The 26554-nt window shown below is 40.5% G+C and overlaps 1 protein-coding gene across 24 annotated transcripts in view; it reads right to left on the bottom strand.

The window, feature by feature from the left end:
• FHOD3 (formin homology 2 domain containing 3) overlaps positions 1-25089 on the bottom strand; it is a 351512-nt gene extending 326423 nt beyond the window's left edge. For all 24 annotated transcript variants that reach the window (XM_015854309.3, XM_085538039.1, XM_085538045.1 and 21 more), the window contains exon 1: positions 24882-25089. In XM_015854309.3, the coding sequence (XP_015709795.2) occupies positions 24882-25046 (165 nt within the window). In that variant the 5' untranslated portion in view covers positions 25047-25089. The remainder of the gene's footprint in view (positions 1-24881) is intronic.
• Positions 25090-26554: the final 1465 nt, after the last annotated feature.

Here is a 26554-nt window from a genome sequence, read left to right as displayed (position 1 = left end):
TTCAGAGTTCAAAATTCTGGAACTGTGCTATTTCAGGGGGTTTCAAGCAACGGCAGCACATCAGTGAAAGCATAATGCACAGATATGTACCTGTTGCTATTCTTAGGTAGTGAATTATGCGCCTGGCTCGCCAGACCTTGTGCTTGATGATTCCCTTTTAACACAGTGCTCCACAGGGAGCAGTTCAGACTTTACTAGAATATCTGTTTCCAAATATGACACCAGGGCTTCCACCAGCAGCCACATGAGCATTGCTCAAAAATGTTAGTGCTCAAAACGTCAACAACTGTGGAACAAGAAAGCAAGTTAAATTCAACTGGAGATGGGGGTTACTGAAAAGTAGAATATAATTAAGAAAACATTAAGAACAATTGCATTTCTGCATAACTACATGAAACTTCACTCTGTGTGGGAACTAACACATTCTTCCTGTCCAATTCAATCTTTTTAAGTTAAATCAGTTAAATTTGAGACAACACAATCAAATAGTCAAGAGCAGAGCTCAACAAAGTGAAATTGTTCAGACCAAAAACGTCTCAAACTCTTTAAGTGAAGAGAAAAAAAAACCAACAAAACCACCACATTTTCTAGTTTTCTAATGGTAAACATAGTGAGCATACGTGATGAGAATAACCTAACCACTGTTCGTTAACTTTCTGGCACTTCAACTCATCCTTGCTCAGCTTTTCCTCACCACAAATACAAAGCACAAGCTCTTCCAGCATTCACGGTTAAGTATGTCTTTAGCCGAACAAAAGGGAGAGAGGCCATAAGAACAGGATACTTTCTTTAGAACCATACACAGCTTTTTGGCTGATACACAGGGGTTACCTACAGCTGACATGCTCTCATTACCATTTGGTTGGACTCACTGTGAAAGTATCCAAGGAAATGGAAATAATCTCTAAGAAGGAGATAGGTCAAGAAAAGGGAGAGGAGGAGGAGGGAAAAGGATTAGCTTCAGTGGAGTGCATCATCTGAGGAATCTTTTGTTCAAACTTACGTGTGTAGGAAAAATATCGAGTTAAAACCACAAAAATCATTCCGTTAAAGATAGCAGTAGTCTGAGACAGGAAAAAAAAAAAAAAAAACACACACACTTGTGACAAAATTTCATTCAACTTCTTCTGTACTTCTTATTAAACTGAAAGCTGTGAAATACTCCATACTTAAAAATATATGGGATGTGACAGAATGAATCAATGATTTAAACACTTTTACTCTAACACGTGTCCCTAAGAACAAGTTGCCTACCAGCAACTTTCAATTCACTCAACCATTCAGAGAACACAGGCTGCTTTTAACTGCATTTAGCACACTACTGCTTGCTCGCTATCCTAATAATGGAACTAAAATACTTGACTGCTACACGACCATCCAAACAGTTTACAGAGGTGTTTCAAGGACACAGTAACCAGTAAATCAAAATTCATTGTTAGCAGCAGTGGTTTCACCAGTGCAGCAGTTAAGCACCCAGTAGAGAATACAATGAAAAGCAAGACTCCAATCTTTAACCTCCTGAGCATACTGTATTTCCAGTCTCATGACCCACACCTACATCCTTTCATAAAGAAAGGAGATGGAGTATCAGTCTTGAAATAAGGTGTATTTAAAAACAGTATTTGAGCATTACAGGTCTTTAGCATCCTTGTCTCTAGGGGAAAAAAAAAAAAAAAAATCACAACTAAGGAAAACACTGAAACAAAAGATGAGATGTGAGACCACATGGAAAGTCAGAGCAGAGAGTTGGGAGAAGACAACAGATTAATAGGGAAAAAACTTAACAGTAGTTCTGGCAGACTTCTGGCCAGAGCAGAGGAGAACTGAAGTTAACAAGGGACAAAAACATACTCAGCAGTGAAATGAGAATCCCGAGGCAAACTGTCTTTCACTATAATCAGAACTTTCCTCTGAGGCTTCTGGTTAGCTATTTAAAAGCTTTAAAAACATTTAAAAACCCATAAGAACAAACCCATTGCTCAGTATACATCAAAATTGTGTTAAACACATCAACACCAAAGGTATATGCAGAATATGAAGGAAAATAAAGCACAGTGGGATAGTGGAAGAGAACATCATGCACTTGTCAACAGAATCATTTATTCAGTCTGAATCCTGGAGGTTCATATGAAGGATTTTGTCGATTGACAATTACACTATTGATTACTCTCATCAGCTCTTCCCAATACTTAAGAGCGTCTCTTAAAAGCTTTGCTGTTTTGAAACCTAAGAAATCATTAGAAGAGAACGATTGCTAAGTTTATGATGATAAAACTCAATGTGAGAACAGCGCACAAATGGTAAAGATTCGTGTATGCTGCAGACTCACAACTCTTACTTCCAAATCTATAAAAGCACAAGGGATCAAAGTCAAATTTCCTACCCTTGAGCAGAACTTCTTTAGCACTTGTGCTTCACCTATTTCAGTCTTTTATCATACATTTCTTCCTTCCATTTGATTAGCTGCCAAGCAGCAGATTCAATCCACAGATTTAAAGCAGTTGTCTGGACTAGACTAGGAAAGCAAAAAATTACGCTCCTAATGGACACAGTTCTCTTACCGATCCTCAAACAGAAAGCCATACTCTCCAACTCAGTTACAAGCAAAAAACAAGTATGCAGGGAAAGGATGAATGTAGCATTATCACCACCAAGTATTCATTCCTTATTTATACTCTGATCACTCAGTTTTGAAAGGCACACAGAGAACACAGCTAGAAACAAACAACTTCAGTAACAATTCCTGATCTATTTTTCCCCAGAAGTGAACAGGCTCTAAATGGTAACAGAGAACAAAAGACTGAGATGCTCAGAAGGAGCAGAGTGAGAGGATCATGGTACAGAAAAAAAAAAAAGGAGGGGGGGGGAGGAAGTCAGGGCAGATATACTCTTAAGACTTTTACAGAACAAAAAAAGAATACATGAAAAATTATGAAGCTGGTTATAAGTTAAACTTTATAGAGTATAAAGTGGGCCAATAACACTCATGAGATCAAAGCTTAGAGATCAAATATAATCAAATGCTTCTAGAAATAAGAAAACTTCTTTCTTTTAATTAAGAGCATATAAAACTTTTATGCTTCAAGAGCTTAGTAATCTAATACCTATTATTTAAATATGCCTATTATGGTGGTGCTCAAATATCCCTCTAAACCATCTGGTACTACCTACCGTCAAAGATCGCTGTCGTAGTTATCACTTCTCTGTGCACAGAAGAACCACAACATGCCTTTGCTTTTGTGTACGCATGAAAACTCCTTAAACAAATCCACATGGGGCTCATATTTCCACTGCCTGCTCCTAATACTTTTTTTTTTTCTTTTTTTTCCTATTTAAATAGAAATATTTGAATGATGAAAATAAAACCCAAACAGTAGTTCTGATAACTAATAAGGGATAAACCCACTAAGACTGAACCGGTATTTTGCAGTCCTCAATAAATTAAGCTTCCAGATGTCTAGTTTGTTGACTCCAAATGAAATTGCCAGCAGAAGAGATACTGAGAATTTCCTCTTATTCATACAAGACCAAACACAGCAGCTTTGTGTCTAAATGCTGTCAGAAGTCAAGGCCTTAGTAAATGCCACCTTTAAAGCCAGTAACTCCGCATATCATAGAATTCTATGATTCTTTGATTTTAAGTCAGAATAGATTTAGATCATCTAGTCCAGTCACTAACATATCAACACCACATACCCTCCACCACTGCCCTCCACTTCCAACAGCTTTCTTATGGTTACTTTTAAGATAGCAGGGGGACAGATCAAAGCAGTCTAACTGCTCAAGTTTCCTTGCAATACCTCCAAACACCAAGCCATCAAAACAGCCCAGGAGCACCTAGCTAGAAATGTGTCACGCCAAGGTGATGTTAAAGTTGATGTATTACAAAAGAATAAACATCTACAGATCCATGAGATGGTGAGAATGGAGTAGATTCCATGAACATCTTCTGATGGTTGAGCAGACAGTATTTTAGAGATGTCTAAGTAAACTGGGGAATGCCTACACAACTCCTTATTCCCAGAGTATTTTGTTCAATAATTTCTATTGCAAGTAAGCACTGATAACCATTTCATTGAGTTCAAGTTCTCCTTGCAGCTGTCTGTAGCACAGTCATTTAGAATACCCTATCACACACATACATCCTGAAGTTGTGTGGACTAGCTGCTTTGTCATTTCCCAGAAGGCATGGTAACACTGCACTTGCACCAAAGAAACCTGGAGCTTCCCAACTTTGCAGCAGAGGACTGTTCTTTTGTAAACAAAGCTTCAACAAGCACACTGATTTACATTCCAGAGTTGAACGAGAAAGTAAAGGTGGTATATGAAAGCAATAATTTCATCAGCTTTTTAGAAGAGATGTGCTTAATACAAAAAGTTGAAAGGAGCGAAGACTTTCACATGAAGAAAAACGCTCAGCACATGCAGTTTGGAACAAAGCTACAAATAAATCTAAAACAGCATGAGGAGTTAGAAAGAATCAACCCTGAACCCACAGTCACACAGCAAGTTTTTGGCACAGTAAAAAATAGTAAGTGTTCTTCCAATCCTTAGATTGAGGTATTCATCACCAGATCACCCCCAACTCCAAACAGGGCCTTTTGGTACTTGCTGCATTCTTAAACTTCTGAGAATAAGCATAGGCTTTCTTCTTTCATGAGAATTAATTAAATAGCACTACATGTGAGGCAAAGCATCATGGTAGTTAATAACAGCAAATAAAATATACTTCCCTTTCACACTACTTAATTTGCATATTGACTCTAAAGAAAAAAAACACACTACTCTTTTGACTGTTAAAAAAAACACAACAGTACAATACTACAGCACAAATGACAGTCAAAAAAAATAGCCATTAGTCTCTCTTCAGTAATGATATTATGAATTGTATCAAGAATTAGTTTCTCTTCAATATGAGTTTAACTGCCATTATAATAAAAATATGAGAACTTTACCTCAGATCTGTCACTATCCATCCTTCTAGTTCCATCCACTAAGGGTAAATGGCTCACAAGCTCTACTGAGAGCTAGCTACAATCAAAAACTTTGAAACATGAAGCACGAAGCTCTGTTTTATTCATAGTACTTTTGTTTGCCAATTAATTTACAACAGTTGGAAGAGCAGCTGGTTATACTGTCTTACACTACACAGTAGAAGGACAAATGCAAAACACCTAAACACTTGCATTAAAAAAAAATTAAAAAAAAAATGCTATTTGCAAAGTATGACAGTCTGTGGTACCATTCTAATCTCACAGTTTATCCACTGATGTAACTCTATCAGCTCCAAAGGGATGATGTCACCTCCAACCCTGTGTCAGTGAAATAAGAAACAGGTCCTTTCAACATGCAAGGCAGAGGCAACCTTTTGTTTGCCTTTCAGTTCTCCAGCCTTCTTCCCTATTGAAAAAACTAGCCCCATTCTATTTAAAAAGTGAAAAGGACCAACTATTGGGGATGCATTCAGGAGGCCATAAGCAAAAGAGGAAAGGATACTGAAATTCTCCAGTTTGTAGCTGTTCCAGACCATGGCCAGACCATAGCAAACGTGAACACTAAAAGCCACAGAGACACATGCCACCAGCGCCTCTGTTTGCTCCTGCTGAGCTCTTGCTTCCAGAAAGCATTAAAATAAAATTGTGAGCAGCAACATTAAAGAAAGCCTGTGTTTGATGTGGACCAGAAAGGAGAAAGCAAATAAATGAAGAGGGTAGATTTAGACTAGATATTAAGAAGTTCTGTACTGTGAGGACAGTGAAACACTGGAACAGGTTGCTGAGAGATGTTGTGGATGCCCCTTCTCTTAGAAGCATTGAAGACCAGGCTGGAAGGGGCTTTCAACAATCTAGTCTAGCAGGAAGGCGTCCCTACCTATAGCAGGATGTTGGAACACAGAAGAAGGGATCTAAAAGGTTCTTTCTTACCTAAACCATTTCATGATTCCATGAATGAATAAATAAATAAATTGCAGATTAGGAAACTGCTGACAGCCTGAGTAGTAGGAAGCTCCTAATGATCCAAAAGCCATTATCAGAGAAAAAAACAACATCTATGATTGTTCAACTTGACTAGGCAAAGAACAGCTGACTCAATCGTACTAAACAGAACAGGACTGCATCTTTTTATCATGCATGAATTTCAAAGTAAGAAAATAAAAGTATACTTTACCCCTCTGTGAAAAACCAGAAAATATTTTCAATACTCATTACTGCAGTGTAAAGAGCAAATATGCATACACGAAGTCATTTCTACCCCACCCTCCATTTTATTTTTTTAATGATAATTTAAGTTCTATTGCAGGAGTGTTTGGGGTATTTTAGATTTTTTTTTTTCTTTTTTTCCCCTGAAGTTTTCATTACCCTTCGTTGGTAGGAAAAAAAACCCAAAACACATTCTGCTAGCTTTTATGTTTAAATACATGCTTCAAACAGTTTTCAGGTTATTTGGTTTAGCTAGAGAAATAAGACCCAGATGTTTCACCAAGAAGGTTTTTTTTTTTTAAACCAGGAAACCCATGGCCCTTCCAGATGTCTCAGATATCTTGCAGTATGAACTTATTTTTCCAACACGACAGCCATGAATATTCTTTCTGCAATGAGGTAAGACTGTTACAGTTATAATTAACGTACCTATGAGTTAAAGGTACAGACTTCACCTGAAGGATCTAGGATCATTTAACAAAGCAAGTAGCAATTAAGTCTCCCTAGTCTTTTCTGTTCTCTGTTCTTGCTCAGCACACTACGGTAAGCAATATTTGACAGAATGAATAAAGCCTTAAATACAAGCTCTAATTACAATTAAATGAGGTAGGTCCAAATGAGGACCTGTTTTCATTTCTATAAAGTGACTTGTAAATGACTACTTCGAGTGGATGGTCTTACTGTGGATTTAATGAAGACCCATAAAACACCTTATATGTGCTAAGATGCATAACACCTGACAATGTTTTTTCAGTAGCCAGCATTTCACGTGACCACCTGTATTTCCTCATTAACAGGTAACTTTCTAATATCATAGAGGCAACAACTGCTTTCTCATTCCCAGCCACCACCACAGATCCAACTATCGTTGTTAACCTTGTCTCTGTACCACAGTTATCAGCCATCTTCTCTCTGTAATTGTTCAGTGTTAACATGATCGAGTTAAATTATTAGCAGGTGTTCCCAGCACTCAGGCCAGTGAGATATCCAGTTTGTATTTCAGACCTGAGGCTCACATAACTATCTAAAAGAGTACTACTATTACTCCTTGTAGCTTTGTCTTGCTTATTTAAAACTTCTTTCTCAGCAGCACAAGATTTCTTTCCAATGTTTGTTGTTAAGAATAATTAATATCACATGCTTTTTCCTAAATAGAAAATGTGTAGTGCTGCCCAAAGTTGCAGCTGACCTAAGACTGAGTCCACAGGTTTATTTAAGTTAGTCTTGTCTGATTCTCTTGGCAGCATCTCCTTCTCCTGGTACACACACTCAGGCATAATTCCCAAAGAAGATGCTGGGACTTCACATGGCCACCTGTAAGAAAAGCCAGATTCTGCACCCAGAATTTCAAACTTTCAAAAAGGTATATTAGGAAATATCAAGCAGGAAGATGTGAAGGCCCTGATTTGCTGACAGCAATCAAACAAGCAGTTGTCCTGTCCCTCTGGAATGAGGCAGACCATATACTCATGGCCATAGACATACTGACTTAGAACCCTCACCTTAAGCCCAGCTCTTCCACAAAACTGCATGCACAGTTCTCATTACCTTCAGTGCCTTAAGTTAAGAAGCACTGGGAATCTACTTTATACAGATTTGCTTACAGCATGTAATTTTGTTTAGCTCTGAAGGCAGTTTGCTCTTGTCATCTTCTCTGAACATACCCAGGCTGAAACCTCTAACAGGGTGATACCTTTAACAAATTAAAAATGGGCACTTGCAAGAAATCATATCTTGAATCACAGACAAAAAAATTTAAACTTCTTTTATACTAACTGGGACATATAACATTTTTAGTATAAGAATGAAGTCTATATTTCTCTTACTCTTTTTCAGTATGACAATGTTTACAGTAAGAAATCACACTGACAAATAACTGGAATTAAACACACTAAACTCTGCACTCACTGAAAAGCTCAAAGGCACAGCTCATTTGTCCTGATTGCCCTTCTTGAACCATGTGAAAGTATTGATTAGCAGTGAATAACCATGGTCCTTCTTTAGAAACAACTTATTAAATAATTAACGGAGATTGTTGATGGCCTACAGTTCAGAGATGCAGTCAATTTCCACCATACTTATCAATTGTTATGTAAGTGGTAACCTTGTCCTTATGCTGGAGGGGAACCACAAAACACAATGTTCAGTGTTGCGTACAAAATCCAGCTATGATAGAAGTACACGACTGACAAACCCCAACAGCAAAACTTTGCTATTTACACTTAAATATCTCCCTTAACTCCAGTGTGAGACATCCCCCAGCTGGCTTTGGCACTCCTGGTTTTCCTGCCAATTGTAGATCAGAGAAGAGAAAAAACAAACAAGAAAAAACCAAACACCCAAACCAAACCAATTCAGAAAAACAAAAACAAAAAACCAACACCAAAAACAAACAAATAAATAAACAAAAAAACAACCACACAAAAAACAGAACAAAGAATGACAAAAAACAACTAACAACCTCCTATCCTCCTTCATATAGTTTGTAATCTTGGCCACATGGGCAAAGTTCCTGCCCCAAAGCAACTTCGTGACTCTGGTCTCACAAGAGGTATTCCAGGCAGCCACCACCTTAACTTCAGGCTAATATCAAACCACAAGAAACAATGCCAGGCTATAAAGGCACAGCTAGCCACTGTCCTCCTGAGAAGAGGCAGCAAACAGAAAGCAATGTAGAGTCTAAGAACAGCTTGGTTTGGAAAAGACTTTAAAGATCATCCAGTTCCAAGCACCTGCTATAGGCAGGTCCTGATAGTGAAATACCCTGCAAGACAAGAGTGTAAGACACAAGTTAAATCACATCTACGTTTGTTGGGTTTTGGTGTTGTTGTTTTGTTTTCCTGAATTGTAGCATCTGAACTTTATTAAACCAGGACATCCAATGCAGTTTCCCAAGACTGCCAACCAATCCTTGCAGATGGAAATCAGAGGTCAGTGTCACAACAAGTGAAATCTAGAACCCTCCTGAAGTAGTAAAGCACCAATGGACTGAATATTTCAGCCATTAGGCATGAGCAGTACATTTTTAACATGACACTATTGGTAGTGTAAGTCTAGATTTTAAACACTTGTGCACATGAATGGCAATGTGAGCTATGGGAGCTGAGTGCCTTGTAAAGCGAAGACAACAATCAATGTGTGGGTGACAGAACACAGCTCTCAGTCACCCCATTGGTGAGACAACAAATCAGAAAACTGAAACTGATGACAACAAAGCTTACATAGCTTTAGTGCACAGAGGGTCATGTCACAGAAGGGCATAAAAGCACCTCAGCACATAAATTTAACCATAACACGTGGGTCTGCAGATTCTCAGGGGCTGAGACAGGCTTCCTTGCTTTTCTTCCTCTATGATCTCCTTTGGAATTCAGTATCAGATAACTCGGACTACATTTGAGAACAGTGGTACATTTAGCACAAAGTATTCAACAGGTTCCTCTCCCAAGTTATTTCCAATATTTTTTGAAGATTAACAAAGAGTACCAAAGATCAGACTCAAGTAATTCAGTAATTTCCATCCTGACAGGTCATTGCTCAACAACGTCATCATAACAAGCTGACCCTTCTTTGGTTGAGAATGATAAAATGGTTGCCAAAACCTTGATGGAATTCTAAGAGAAATAAATTTATACTCATTTCAGTACATTGCTAAATTTGCACTGAGACCACTTTCAATGTGCAAACCAATGCACTGAGTTACCCTTAAACACACCAAGCTTCACACAGCTTTCTTGTCTTGGGTACTCCCTTATAACAGAGGAAACTGCATTTCTTTAGCTTCCAAATCTATAACAACATGAAAACAAATGCAACAAATCCCATGCAAAGACTTCAGCAGTTACTGCCTGACTATACAAGCCAAAAATACACTACTGACAAAGTAACCATTCCTGGACAAAGAAAGATGCAGTTTTTCCAGGAAACAGAAAAAAGTATAAGAATTACCACATTCAATAGACAACTTAAAATTAGAACCTGTTTAATCTTATATTAAGATTGAATAATGTGACAGAATGATCAAAGCACACTAAGGAAGGAATGATAGGCATGAAATGTATATAGTCACAAAAAAAAAAAAAAGGTAGGATAAAAGATGCATGTCAGCTGCTCTTAGAGGCACCTAAGTGCCAGAAATCAAATAGTATCTATTCTGTAGTTGAAAGGAGCACCTTGCTTTGGAGAATAAAAATCATTTTAACTTACTCAAGAATAGCTTTATCATAGAAGCTTACTTCATAAGGTGGTGCTCCACCACAAAGCAAAAGTTGTTTATCACAGAAGGTCTAAAGGGATTGCTGAGCTGTGCTTTAAGGCCGTACTCACAGCTCACTAGTCCATTGCATTTACTTCACATGACTAAAAATTCCAGAAAAAAAAAGCCTCCTCTGACCATACCACGCAAGGTTTATACCTGGGGAAACAAAGAGTCAATTCAGATGCAGATTTATTGTACTAACCAGTTATTTGTGGTTATTTGTATTTGTTTGTAACCTAGCACACTAAAATCATAAATTAAAAACACATTTAACCTGGGATATACTAAACTGACACTTGATCTGTTTTCCCTGGGAAAAGAACAAAAAAAAAGATGTCATATATAATAAAAGCTTACTTATCAGTTTAGCACTTTGTTTTGCTTAGTACCGCCTTAGGGGACTATGTTAAAGGCACAACATAGTATCCAAACTGCATAAATAAAATGTTAACTAATATCTGCTAGCAGCAACAACAGTATTTAAACATTTTGAAACTAGGAAGCATTCAGCTAAAGCTGTTCTTGTGGAATCCCAAAAGCCTTTCTCCTCTACCTACCCACAGCTGTGCCAGTCAGCCAAAGTGTTGTGCTCCAAAATCTCATCTTTTTAGAAAGAAGGAACAGCCATCACCCAACAGTTACCACAGGAACAAGACTATTTATTTGGCATTCCCCATTCTTTCACAAAGATACTCATGCATCCAAGGGCAAGTTAGACCTTATCAGTATTATAAAGATTTTGTTTGTTTCTTTCTTTTGCACTGAAGTAGCTCCAGCAGCCTGTCCCCTCATCTAAGGCCGTCAAAGCTTGAAATCTCCTCAGCTGTAGACACAAGCTCTTCAGTCAGAGCTTATAAGTCAGCCTTATATTACCCAATGCAAGCATCTCTGCAACTCACAGTATGCATTTTCCAACTGTAACTAAGAACAGGGGCATGAGTATACAGGTCTTCCAATATGAGATCACAAAGCACAGCGTTAATGCAATTTCATGACTAGCTTATCCTTCTATTATGCTGCAGGTTATGGCAGCACTTGAGAAATTCCTACCGAGAATGAAGATACAGCTTTTTTTTTTAATTATTTTTTAAATAGCACCCAGCGACAGAACGAAGGGTAACAGGCATAAACTATAACCCAGGAAGCTGTATACAAACATGAGGGGGAAAAAAAAAAACAAACAAAAAACAAAAACCACCTTCTAAAGACTGACAGACATCTAGAACAGCCTGCCCAGAGAGGTGGTGGGATCTCCTTCTCTGGAGATGCTCAAAACCCGCATGGATGCTTTCCCAAGTAACTTACTCCAGGGAATCTGCTTTAGCAAGGGGTTGGACTAGGTGATCTCCAGGGGTTTCTTCCAGCCCCTGTGGTTCTGCAACAAATACATTTGCTCTTGAACATGATCCCATTATTTCCAGGCTTTAAGTAAGTACTGTTGTTGAAGATAAATAAACAAATACAGTCACTCTCTAGATCAGCTTTCTTTCCTTTCACCTACCTAAGCAACAAAAGCAGCAGGCACTGGTTGCACTTAAGACAGCTGTCGTGCTGCACAGCATCCATCATCATGGTTTCATCAATCAAAAAACAGTTATTACAAAGGACAAAAACCTGTCTGCTAGTGGAGGCTGACAGTGACCTGCAAACCACCTCACCTTGTAAACTGAGCTTGTACCTTCTGCTATAGTGCAAAATAGATTATCTTACAAAGAAAACAAGTCTCACCATAACACCTACTCATAAAGTTACAATTGATAAAAACACAGTTTAGAAAAGTTGCTAGATTTGGCTAACAACCCAGTCATTCCTGTTACCAAATCTTGTAGAACCATACAGACCTTCCCTTACTCTCACCCCCCCTCTAACAGTCTCCTCAATTCCATCAGCCTTCAATTCTGGTAGGATGGTCTCTTAAGAAATAACTCAGACCATAAAAATTATCAGTAGGAGTAGTAGGTCATACTTATTTTTAAATAGGCAAACACACCACCTGTTAAAAAAGTAACATGCAGGAATAAGTTCATCTTCAATATTAACCTTCCATGACTCACCAACAGAATATATATTCTTCAGTATTGGCTTAAATTATTTAGATGTAACCAATTCGAGAAGACGAGGGTAGGTTTAAAATTAAAGTTCCACTATGTGCACACACAACAATTAAAAAAAATACTTCTATGGTAATTGCAGTTTAATTTGACTTGATTTTAGCATAAGAATACATAAATGGATTTATGTTGCAGCATGCAATCCACAGCAGATCCTTCTGAAGAACTAACTAAGGAATTCTTTTGTCATTTGATTATTTCTCTGAAGAGAAATATTTTATGAGTTTATGTTTAGTTATCTCAGAGATTTAGATTACAGTTTTTATTCCAAGAAACAGTTTGGTGGATAAAGAACACGGGACTGTGATTTCAATCTCCACTGAGACTTCTTAAAATAACACTAGCTGATAACTACTAGTAAGATAGCAAGCTCTTCTTCTATGTTGGCTGCGTATTTCTTTCTGAACTATTTGTTGGAATACAAGCAACAAAACCATACCAACAAAGGGAACAAACATAATTCAATTTACACTTCAGTGAGAAATATTTATAAACTGCTTTTTGTCACTCCAATCATACAGAGCATTAATGATTGCCAAATGCTATGGCCTATTTCCAGTGGCTTTCCCAAAGAAGTAACATCAATTTAGAGGATGGTTTTAAGGTAAAGGCATTCTCTCAGGACCCTAACAGATCTATCAAAGAAGTTAATGAAGTAGGACATTTATTTGAGGTGTGACTACATTAGCAAAGTTCATCATGTTAAGAAAATACTTTGGTCAAGCATAAGATCCTAGAAGTCACTGAACAGCATTCTGCCTATTAGATTTGTCAAGTTTTAATTATGTCATATTAGCACCGACCTGCATGTCTGGATGCAGGCTATTTTTAGCCTGCAATTCAATTGGCACTCTTACAATGGCTGGGATTAAAGCTCCAAGACAGCCAAGTTACTGTATATAGGCCAATGCAATTACATGTTGAAACATGCTGCAGGAACATGATCATACTCAGCAGTCAGCATGGTGAGGAACAGCACTAGGAAGGCACTTACTGTGTGCTAGCGAACACATTTATTAGCGGAGTGCACGCTTTTATCTTGCCTGTCTCAATTAAGAGCCCACAAAGGAAAACATTAAAACAAATGATAGTTTTATTCCAGTTCCTTTCAATATGATTTAGTACTTATGACAGAAAGATAACATTTTGGCAACCTTGAAAAATCAATATCCTTCACCTTCACTGGCAGCTGTTCAGATGACTTAATTCTGTCAACACTGAAGTAGCCCACTTCAGCCTTCTCCTGAAAATACTCCTAAGCATGAAACTACACAGTCCTCACCCTGCACACTCCTTAACTTCTGTGCAGAGGTAGCTGATAAAGGGTCTGTTTTAAAGAGTATTTACAAGGATAGTAACAGTAATAGTAATAGTCTCGTGCAGGTTGGAAGGGACCTTAGAGATCACCGAGTCCAACCCCCGGGATTCGAGCCTCTGTGTAGCAGAGCGGCACTTCTACCACTTGCGCCACAGGGGGGATTCGAACAATGCTCTAAAATACCTGCCAAAAATATATACATACATATTCAAAGCTTCTTCAGGCTGTTATATATATCTTTATACATTCAAGTATTAGCTACTAATTTAAAATGCTAAGCTCTGATTGACTTATTAACCTTGGAGTCATTTTTTTACGCCTTCCCTTTGCAACTGTATGTACGTTTTTGTGTAACAAACAACTTCAGATCTAGGGCCTAAAACACTCAGGACTTAATGTTTTAAGACTATGAAAACAAAACAAAAAACAAAACACACACAACCAAAAACATAAACAGAACATCATGGTTTAACCTTTAAGATATTTTTTAATAGTATACCAAATTGTAATGACTCTCATATACTAAAACTGCAGCTGCACACTGACCAGTGAAGTGACTGAGAGTAAGGCTGTATTTTACTACGACATAAAGAATACATTCAATCTTTTAAGTTTTGCTTTCAGCAATTTCTGAAACCTAGCCTGAACAATCTTCTCTTCCTGTTCATCCTTTATGTACAGCTGAATATTAGAACATACTTGCTTCTAAAGCAGGCACTTTGATGAGAAAGAAAGTCTACAAGAACACGCGTCTGCTTTGAAGTTCAGTAGACATATTAAGGCCCATCCAATTATCAAAGAATGAATATCTGTATCTTGAGATAATTCTGCCCATTATTGCAAGCTCCCAAATTTCAAACTTAGTACATCGGTCCTTGAAGGATTGGGTTTTTTGGGGGTTCTGGTTTTTTTTTTTCTTTTTTTGAATTTTGTTTTTTGGGTTTTGGTTTTTTTTCAGTGAAATCACCTCTCCTCAAAAAGTAAAACAAAAGCATCAGGAAAACTGAACTCTGAATATTTAAAGTTCAAAAAAGCAAAGGCAATGGCATCTTCTAAGCTTGGCATGAATTCACACACACAACTGAGGCAGCTTTTTCCCCTCTACATGTCAAAACCAAGTGAAAGTCCATCAAGAAAAAATGAAACATGAAAGTATAATTTAATACAATTTGAGCTGAGAAACAGGCAATATCTCAGATACCGCCCACCTTTACCTCCTGAAAGAGCTGAATTTTTCCCCTCCCAACAACCAGCTTCACCAGAAAAAAAAATAAATCTCTTGTTTCTCTTCTGCAGCCAAAAACTCACACTAGAAGAAGCTTCTTAACTGTAGTAATGCACACATGTAAGAAAGAATAATCCCCCAAAGGAACAGTAAAACCAGTAAACAGTAGGTGAAACAATACAACACAGCAGTTAACTGTTTGACTAGGCTGAAAAAGTAACAGTTGAACTCAGCACTTATACACTAACAAGTTATCAGCTACAAAGTAAATGTAACACATTTAGAAGCTTTATTTTGTACATATTTTAATAATTTTAACTCTACAAGGCACTGCTTGTCATGTATTATAACCAAAGCAGAAAAAAAGATCATGGTGAATTAAGAGTCTCTGAAATTTGACTAGCAATGACCATTACAAGATGCAAATCATTTAGGCAACTAACAGATCACATCAGACACATCTACCTTAGGTAAAATACACATTTTTCTTCCACCCTTCTTCTCCATTACTAATTAAACCAGACTATCTTACTTGTTACTGAAAAGCTACAAGCATTTTGCATTTATAAGAGAAGCTTCACTCAACTGACAGTGCAATACAGAATACTTGGGGGGCATGGGGAGGAGTAACAACAAACATAAGAACAAATCATATACAGAGATAGAAAGGCACAAATACCGTTATTTGACCTATCAGTACCTTTTCTTCAAACATGACTGCCTTATCTGTTTTTGAAAAAGCATTTAGTTTACATTCCCGCTAATTTCCAATTGTAACACAAGAGAAAGTACAGCAATGGCAGCAGAGCAGCAATGTCCTAAGCTGGAGCAAGTAAGGATGTGTTCATATAGAACAGCCACAGGAAATAAAGGAAAGAAACTACTTACCTTTGGAAAGCCTCAGGTACTCAGGGAACTTCACTGAGACATTCTCACCTCTCTCCTGCCCTTAAAATGGGGTCTGGGAAGGGTAGATCCTGGGTCCACCCCTTCTGTCACTCAGGTACATTGCATGCACCTGAGCTCTCCTGGGTTGGCCCTGCCTTCTTATCAGGTGCTCAATCAAAGTTTCAAGCCCTGACTTAGCATTTCCATCACACTTGTAAAGACACCTAAAGGAAGAAGTCTGAAGGAAACTGCCTTATGATAGAAAGCCTTTAAGACCAAAGGTAGTAGCAAAGGTGGTGGTCTTCAAGCCATCACTCTTGCAACCAGAAAGCTCACCTCCTTTCCTTAGCACCAACTACTACAAGGCTTCACAGTCCTTTCAACCTCCCAATGAAAGGGTCCAGGATCAAAAAAACAGCCATGAAAGAGTATCCCACAAATTCAATTTTTTTATTTTTTTATTTTTTTTTTTTTGTCAGCAGTTAACTGCAAAGATCCTTACTACCTATGAAACTTAACAGCATAAATGAACCTCACTACTTCAGAACTCTCCCTTTTATTTTCTTCCAAAGACTAAAGAAAATCACCTTGTTTGTTTGTTTGCTTTTCCATACTGCTAATCACTATTTCTCCTCCAGGTGCTCACTGCCTTTATTTGCCCAGGCCCTCCAGGTCTGCTAAACTACTCAGGTGCAAGGAATAAAATACAACAGGCATCTTTAAGTCTCTCTCTGGCAAACCTGGGGGAGTCTTTACCACCAGAGACTTTACACTTCTCATAAATAGAGCAAAGGATAACTCTTTGCAAGCAAAACTCTGTCACAATGCTAGAGATGAAGAGAAAACAAAACAAACAACAACAACAAAAAGTAAAACTCTACCCTCTTTGTATAGCCAAAAGTCACACTCCAGTGGCAGCTGCTGCAATATAGTAATAAATAGCATGTAGCTAAAATACCATGTTTCTCTGAATCCTAGAAAAGTCCCACTTACATCTGCCCTACAACTACATGAGTGTCATCAGCACACTCTGGTTGTGTCTTACAAGTCATTTATGACACTTTTTTCTCACCTGTACAATATCAAGAGTTTAAATATCAGTGACCCCAGCAACACTAGGTCCAGTTTTTCTAAGTGTTATGTACTTTGTCTTAAAAACCCTCTAGTACTAAAGGAGAGTAAGCTACTTTTTAAGTCACAAAATCACAGAATGACCTGGGTTGGAAGGGACCTCAAGGATCGTGTAGTTCCAACCCCCATGCCTAGCAGGGCCACCAAACATACACCTTTACTAGATCAGGTTGCCCAGGGCCCTGTCCAACCTGGTCTTGAACACCTCCAAGGATGGGGCATCCACAACCTCCCTGGGCAGCCTTTTCTAGGGCCTAACCACTTTCCTAGTAAAGAACTTCCCCCTAACATCCAACCTAAATCTTCCCTCTTTCAACTTAAAACCATTTCCCCTAGTCCTGCTGTTGTCAGCCCTTTCGAAGAGTTTACTCCCCTCCTGGGAGTAAGTTCCCTTCAGGTATTGAAAGGCTGCAGTGAGGTCACCCCGCAGCCTTCTCTTCTCCAGGCTGAACAAGCCCAACTCCCTCATCCTGTCCTCATAGGGGAGGTGCTCCAGCCCCCTGACCATCTTCGTGGCCCTCCTCTGGACCCTTTCCAAAATCTCTATGTCTTTCTCATACTGAGGGCTCCACACCTGGACACAGTACTCCAGATGGGGCTTCACAAGAGCCAAGTAGAGAGGGACAATGACCTCCCTATCCCTGCTGACCACCACTCTCCAGTCATTTCGCTCTTTGCTATAGAGCCTACTGGGTCACAAAATCACAACTGATACTACTAAGAGATTGACTAAGCACACTGCTTTGTCTTGGTTTAAACATATTGACTGGGTATCCAGCATGAAAATTAAAGAGTTTTTCTGGACTTTGTAATTCACATAAATACTGCACTCACAGAATGGACTCAGGGTTTAATAGTATGAACACTGAAGTCAAATAGTCACTCTGAAAATAAAGGAAAAAGTCTAAGGTTTTGTCTTGGTATTTTTTTAAGCATTCTTAAAATGCTTGGAATTAAAGAATTGTTTCTTTTTAAGTGTTTGGAATTGTAAACTGCAATGCATTTTATACATATATGTGTTAAGCTGATGACATGTGGAAAGTGAGCTTTTAAGTCTCACTCACCTTTCCTTCAGTAATTTCATACACCAGATGGTTGCAGATGTTTCTAGGTAGCTGGGCCTACCAGAGAACTCACTGCTACTTTTGTCCCAGCTTGTTCTTCTGCTAAAAATATGTAACAACATTCCTTACTGTCTTCTTAATAACTGTAATATAATATAAAGTTAATATTAATATAATGCAATCCAGGTGGTGTGGAAAGTGATGACAGAGGCATAGAGGCTGGTACTCTTCCCTTTGAGCCAATAATGAAGTAATATCCCAATACATAGGTACAGCCTAATGATGCACTGTTTATCAAAGAATTGTATAATCCCAGTTCAGACCACTTGGACTCACTGAAAAATACATTTTTTTAAAACAGCAGAGGTCCTAACCTGTGCTCGTTAAATTCCAGGCAGAATGACTGTGTTACTTTAAATTTTTAAATAGGTACAACTTTCTCTTCCAGTCACTGTGGTTCTGTGGCTCTTTTAAACAGATCCTCCAGAGAGGCATGAGTGCTTAAACAGCCAAGAGGGTAAACTGTTAAGCTGAGAGAACCGCCACAGGTGAGAATGTGATGGAAGGGTGACTTAACACTTGTTTGCCTTACATAGGGGCAGTGTATACAGAAGCAGAGCCAAGCAAAGCCAGACCAGATAGAAAAAAAGACCCTAATTACAAGACAGGATAGCTCCTCAAGCACAGTAAAGAGAAAACAGCTCCAAAAAGTTTTTAGAAGTCTTGTTCTTATATGGGACAGCAAAAGATGAAGAGCAGATTGCAGCACACCAACTTCACATCTTTCTTTGATCATTTCTTCACCAACAGTGATACAGATTGAAGCCTTCTTAGTCTCTTGTTAACTGAAGCTGTCAGCAATCTTCATAGAGCTCTTTCAGAAGAGTTTGGAAGAAAGGACATATCTAGAATTAGACTTAGAAGAAAACTTTGTAATCTGTAAGTACAAGACCTAAGGAATTACAGCACTGAGGTCTAACTTTTTGAATACAAATATCCTACAGTGATACAAACCTCCATACACAGAATGTTACTTGAACAAATTTCAAAATCTAACAGCACTACAAGATCTACCAAGTTGACACAATGCTCTTCCCAATCATTCACAGAATCACTGAATTGTAGGGGTTGGAAGGGACCTCTAGAGATCATTGAGTCCAACCCCCCATTCTTAAAACTCTACAAAAACTCTTGAGCCATTAGTAACTAAGCTAAGTAACCTAAAAGAGAACTTTCCAGTTCAGTCCCTAGAGCTCTGAGATGGTTCTGCTCCACTGCTTTTGCAATACATTTCTCAAGACTAAATCAAACAACTTAACTAAGCTGGACCATAATTTGTTAAAACTATCACTGATCAAAAAAACTTTTTAAGGGTTTCAAAGACCTCATATGTTAAACTGTCTAAGTTCAGCATTTTCCAGTTAATTTGTCCTTGCTGTACCGGGATCTTAGCATCTCTGAAGGACGACACTGCTGAAAACAACAAGCTGCCAGAAGCTGGGTAGCTTTTCACAGTTGTGCTTCCAAGTACATTTACGCTCTCCCACAGTATCATGCTCCACACAGGACTCTGATACAGCTCACGCTTTCAAGTCAAAAACAGAGCCTGATCCTACCATATTTTCCTTGGTATATGACTCCTGTTCAACCTCTTTAAGTATGAGGTTTTGTAAACTCTAGAAACTCTTGGTTAAATCTGGAAAACTTTTAAACCTGATGGAAATAAGTGCTCTCTTAAACTCTCTTCTCTAAAAGGATGAGAAAGGGCTGATGCTCACCAGCCTCAGAAAGAATTTGAAAGACCTGGTCATCTCAGCAGCCCTTGACTGATATATTCCTCAGCTATTCCATTCCAATCCTTAACAGTGATAACTGAAGAAGATATTGGCCAGTTTCCTTTGTCGGTGTGTTTGAGCCCAAAGGAGGGCACAAAGATGATTAGAGGGCTGGAACACTTCTCCTGTGAAGAAAGGCTGGGGGACCTGGGCCTATTTACCTTGGAGAAGAGAAGGCTCTGGGGAGATCTCACTGCAGCCTTCCAGCACTTGGAGGGAGGTCATAAGCAGGAGAGAGAACAACTTTTTATACAATCTGATACTGATAAGACAAGGCTTTAAACTAAAAGAAGTGAAAATTAGGTTCAATTTTACAAAGAAGTTCTCTGCTCAGAAAGTGGTGAGGTCCTGGCATGGGCTGCTCAGAAAAGCTGTGAATGCTGGAGCTTCTCCCTGGAGACGTTCAAGGCCAGGCTGGATGGGGCCCTGGCAGCCTAATTTGGTGAGTAGCAGCCCTGCCCATGGCAAGAGGATTGGAACTAGATGATCTTTCATCTTTCCCTTCCAACTTAGGCCATTCAATGTTCTATGATTTTCTAAGATACAAATAGGAAAAGATTTTGTCTTCTATTCTTTAGGTCCAGGGAGAAGCATAACAGAGCCAAACCAAAAATGCTTTCTTGCTCACCAGGATCAAGATCTAAACCATCCCTTTTCTCTTTCTAAATAGCCTCTGTGCACCAAGTCATTTCCTAATGCTACTGAGACAGCTGACAGGACTTCTGCTGTAAGAAAACCTGAAGTTGTTGGCAGGATTATATCCTCTGGCACTGAGCTCTGTGCCAAAGCTGAGCCTTATGCCAGAACACAGCCCTGTGGAACAGTCCCTGCTGTCAGTCTGCATCGCACCACACCCTGAGTCAGCCATGACTTTTAATCGAGGGTTAAATTCCTTCTTCTTTATGAATGAAACTCCACAATCCCTCTTCTAGTGCCAAATGTACTTATTTGCTTATAGTACTGCTTTTTGAATGACACTGTTCCTACTTACAAGTTCCTGGAGAAGCTGCCTCCGTTTTTTTTTTCCAGAGAACAAGAGGTAGAAATAAGTATTCTTATAACACTGTACCTCTCCCTTTTTCACCTGGACAACCAGTACACCATACGCACAATGAAATTCTTTTTGTTTTCCCCTATCAAACAAAATATTTGAATTACATTTTTTCATAAATTAAACAGTGTGATTTCTTACACTACTATGAACATACAGTTCTTACACAGCTGCCTTAATGCTAAACAGTACAGTGGAATGTGAGAATGGAATATGGTAACATACTCAGCACGCTGTAATTATATGAATAAGATCTCTAAAAAAAAAAAAAAAAGAAAAAGCATACCACTTGACTTCGGCCATGTATATATATCCACTCTCCTGAATGACCCTGTGTCAGCAAGTCAGAAGTATCAAGTAACTCAAAGCAATTCAAAACCAACAAACCCAAAGTACCAAATTAGATTCAAAGAGCATTATTGGCACAGCGCCCAAGCCACAAATTTAGATCCAGTCCTGATTTTTCCCAAGGTTCACAGAAATGGGCAAAAGGGCCATCTGAATTCACAGTCCAGACTAGATCCAGTTCTCATTAATACCACAGACAATGAGAAAGATAGACCAAAAACATCCCAAACCAATGCGGTAAAAGCCAAATCTGAAATAACACCTTGAGCACTCGAACCAATAAAAGCAACCCACAAAAACTCTGTAATGTAATCTCAACAAAATTTTGCAGACAAGACTAGAAATACTATGACAGAATTTGTGGTACTTAACTGCATCTACTCATATCACCATCTTAGTCAAACCAGCATCAAGGCATCTTAAGCCACCATGCACTCCTGGTGAGTAATCCTGACCACAGTGCCCCATGGAATTGGACTTGGCACATCTGCCCCACGCACATTAGGCAGAACCAAATGCAATACAGTGCAGGTTGAGCTGCTTCATCCAAAGGGATGGCTTTTGGCAAAGTCGGGCACAGAGAGAAACAGGAAAAAGGGAGAAGAAATCCTGCAAGAACAGGATTGCAGACCCTTCTCTTCTCAGTCTTCCCTGTCAGCCAGTTGGTATTTTTCACCTCATCCACATACTAAAAGCATTCAGGGTTGTAAATCCCATCCCAGCCAGCATTCATGAACCTGAGTCATCTTACTTCAGCGCACTACTCCACAAGAATCTAAAGACACCGCCATTCAGAAGACACTTTACAGATTGAGACTTGCTTCCAAACCTAAGTGTAAGATTAAAAGGAAGATTCTTCGTGATTTCATTGGTCTTATTTCCAAATAATTAAATTGCCACCTGGAGCCAAACTCTGACACTTGTTCATTACAAAAAGCTGATACCGTAATTCTTTGACAGCCCAACTGATTTTTCATTTAAATTTTCAGGGGGGTTTTTGGTAATGTATTACAATATATAACCTACAGTGACTTGCAGTACACAAGTTACTTTAGTATTAACTACAAAACTTCTACAGTAAACACAGGTTTTATCTCTTTACATGCATACAACTCCTCAGTGCTATACAAACCAGCTTGTGGTCCAAAGGCACCAGGTGGCACCGTACTTCCAAGGAACATGTGAATATTCATCTCAGTCAAAAACTGATAACTTAAAAGCAGATTAAAGGAAGAAGAAACATGGATCATTTTCCTGCAGAACTCAATGGCAAACACATAGTCCATCTAGAAGAGTTCAGGACTGATTTAGACACTGGTGTTACTACATATTTCAGCTATGAAGCGCTACATTTGTTTCAAGATTTTTTGCACTAGTTATCATCAAGACATTAAACGGTCTGCTTAGCCATTAGCTCACTAATTTTCAAGGTAATTAATTAACCAGTCAAACCTCAAATACGTCAAATTGAAGTGACAACTGAATTTTAAGCTGCACTCTGCTTTGACAGATGCATTCCTCTGAGATCACAGAGATCAGGACAAATTTGAGGACAAATGTGGAAGAGCCCTGCTCGGTCAGCTCACGTGGTGACCTCCTAGAGACCCGGCAAACGTAGCCTGGAGGAAAAGCCACAGAAAAAAAAAGCCCCCAATACCACAAAAGAAAGTAGGAAGCCTGCCCTTAAAAACTGACAGAAATCAGTTGGCTCACAAAACCACACCAACACGCAAGAAGATCTAATGACAAACACAGAAAGGCTGCACTAACAGCAAGTGCACCCAAAGAATTAAACTTTACGTGCATTCAGTAAATGTAAACAAGTTTAATCAACTGTATTTTTCCCCCTGGTAAAAGCTAAGGGAATGCCAAGAGACATAATTAAGGCACCCCAGAAATAAACAGGCCTTGATTTTGCAAACGCAAAGGTAACTTTAACCATGTAAGCAGATTCCCACAAGCCTACCCACACAGTTAGAACAGCAGAAACAAATGTTTGCAATAGTCAGAGCCCCAGATTAACAAGTCACTGCCATTAGCTGAGCAGCTATCATTCAATAGCATCTCGAGAGACTTCTGCCATCTTTCATCCTAAGCCTGGAAATCCAGCTCTCAAACATCAAATAAGCTCCAGAAATGCATTTCAGTACACTGAAACACAGGGCAGGAGTTAAGCACATAGAAGTGATCGTGGATTTGGGGTGGCCCCTCAGACATAGAATCCTTGGGGATTTTTAGTTAGAAAAGGGTTATAAAAAAATGCACAGACAGCATTAAAAAGGAAATAATGGCAAAATACAACACAGTAGAATACTCTTGAAAATGAGGTCGGTTAAACTGTAAATTCAGATTAAAAAATGATCTTTTTATTTACTCTACGAGGTGTCAGAATCTGCCTTGTCCTTTTAATTAGCTCTGACTCCAAAAAAAGCCTCCCTTGGAAACAATGGGACCAGTCTCTGAATGAGGGAGCACTGAGCACATGAAAACAGAATTGACCCAGTGCACCAAGAACTCCCAACGTTTTTGTGCGCAAGGCAGAGCTCTGCTCTCTGGATGCTGTATCCTTGGCAACTATTATGCAAGAAACTGTTCTACAAATGCAAAACTTCTGTCTGCTCTGAGAGCTTTTCTCTGAAATACTTTTATTGGGCTTTGGATATCCTTAAATCTGAGAGCACACACAGCCCTTTGTCATCTCCCTGCAAGCTCCCCAGAGCAAGATATAATGCAACAAGTGATGTTAAGAGAGTATTTTCCTCCCACTTCATCAGAGAGTGAATAAAAGTTTTACAACTTTTGCCTTGCTTTCTTCTGTGGAAAAAAAAAAAAAAAAAAAAAAAAAAAAAAAAAAAAAAAAAAAAATTACAAAAAGTCCGCCCTGCAGAACTAATGTGCAGATGTAAGATAACAGTGAAAGGCCGTTATTATTATGTCAGTCAATGGAACTGCTTTGAAATCTGAAAATTCAAGCACCATGCCTGGCTGCCCGGCTTCAAGGGCAGCATGTGGTTGCCAGCACACGCCGAGGAGAAGCACGCAGCAGAGGCAGGTAAGATGTGACAAGGGCTGCGCCGGTGACACGCCGCAGATCCTGAGCTGTATCAATTGTTTCAAGGGCAGCAGACAGGCTGCTATTTTTACCCAAGCCCTTGCTGTAACCGTCTGGCTCATACAGCCCTGCCAAGCCCAGCTCGGATCCCTCCCGCAGCTCAGCTGTCCCTAAGCCCCGAGGCACTCGGATGGGGCAATGCTGATACCTAACGGGGGGCCGAGTGGGTCGCGGTGAGATTTTTGGATGCTTCCCGGCTCCCTCACCCGGCCGCGGCTGCAGGGAGCGCTCTGGGGGTGCCCTGGAAGCGCGGCCGGGGGCGGCCCCGCATCGCTCCCGTCCCATCCCCGAGTCTCCGACCGGCTCCCAGCCCCGAACTCCCCCGGCCCTAATCCCGCCATACCTTCTGCGGGGCGCGGAGCAGTCGGTGCACGCCGGCCAGCTGCGTGCCGAGCGGGATGTCCTCTCGGAAGGTGTACAGCGGCGGCCGGGTGGGCTCGGGGAAGTTGGTGCTGTTGAAAGGGTCGGTGTCATCCAAGAACTGTACCCGGCACACCAGCGTGGCCATGGCGCATCCATGCACCGGCGAAGCGGCAGCGCCGGGGGCGAGTGGGCAGCGCAGGGGGCCGCGGGCGCCCCCTCGGCAGCGCAGCGCAGCGCTGCGCTACGTGCCCGCCCGCCCTCCCGGCCGCGGCTCGCAGCCCCCGGCTCCCCGCTTTGCGGCACGCCGAGCGCCGCCGGCCGTCTCACAGCCGCCGCGCCCCGGGGAGGCGGCCCATGGCCCCTTCCCCGCCGGGATCCGGAGTGCGGGAGCGCTTCAGGCCGACTGAGGAGGAGAAGGAGGAGGAGGAGGAGAAGGAGGAGGCGGCGCCGGAGCCGCGGGGCGCGGGCAGAGCGGCAGCAGCTCCCCCATGCCCGGCAGCAGCACGCCGTGCGGGCAGCGGGACTGCCGCGGCTCCGGCCGGCGCGGGCAGCCAAGCACAGACGGCGGCGGGCGCCTCCTCGCGGTCTTCGGCTGCGGCGTCTCTTCGTCGTCGTCCTCTTCCCAGACAGTCCGCCCGGGTCTAGAGGCAGAGAAAGGGAGGCCGCCTCGCAAGCGATAACGGTGTCCGGGCCGCCCTGCCGTGAGGGATAAAGTTGAGATGCGCATCGACCCCCGTGGTTGGGGTGGGTCTCAGCGCTGCACCACTGGGTCGCCTAAATCCCTCGTGTGGTGTTACTAAGGTTCTAAAGGGAGATAACTGAAGTTAAATAATGCCTGCTGCAAAACTGAGCCATGGGAACTAGCCTGAAACATTGTATCACACCAACTGCGATGAGTGGATGTCTCTGCATTCTTAGAGAATACCTTCTAGGTATTGGGGTTGTATATATCTGAGGCTGATTTCGCTTATCAGTCATCACATAGCCCAGGATGTATTCCCCACCCCCATGAAGAGCAATTCAAGAAGTATCATAGAATCATATAAAGACCTCTAAGATCATCTAGTCCAAATGTCAGCCTGTCCCCACCATGCCCACTGGCCAAGTCCCTCAGTGCTACATCTACACGTTCCTTGGAACACCTCCGTGGACAGTGACTTTTCACCTCCCTGGGTAGCTTCAGTCTTGAATTATATCTCATTTTCCTTAATTCTGGCCTGTTCCTTTCTTTGAGTCGCAGATGCAGCACCCAGAGTGCGGCTCTGCACACTGAACTCTCATCTTCTTGTACCTGTTCTATGGCCAAATCCACAGCCCTGCCTGGACCATGGGCTGTCTGTGTTTCCACATACTGAGCATGGACCCATCTCACTCAGCACTCCGGGTGCACCAAGTTTTATGGCTGTTATTCCCCACTCTCTGCCTTGTTATCCTTTCGGAGAGGGCAACAGGACAGGAGTGGCAGTGCTGTGAGAAATGGGGGAATTTGTTGCAGAATGAAGCATCTTAAGCAAGAAAGCATGACTTCTAGATCATAGCAATTAGATGAAGCAACTGTTTCCTGCCCAAATTGATTACTGGGTTGGGAAAATTTGCCAGTTCTTGGACAAAAGGGGATTTCTGTCCATAAACTATCTGTTCCGCTGGCCTTGA

The sequence above is a fragment of the Coturnix japonica genome, chromosome 2 (assembly GCF_054131305.1).
Source record: "Coturnix japonica strain WE chromosome 2, WE-NBRP24, whole genome shotgun sequence".
Classification (NCBI taxonomy): domain Eukaryota; kingdom Metazoa; phylum Chordata; class Aves; order Galliformes; family Phasianidae; genus Coturnix; species Coturnix japonica.
The sequence above is the reverse complement of the archived record's forward strand: the minus strand, read 5'-3'. Positions and strand labels throughout refer to the sequence as shown.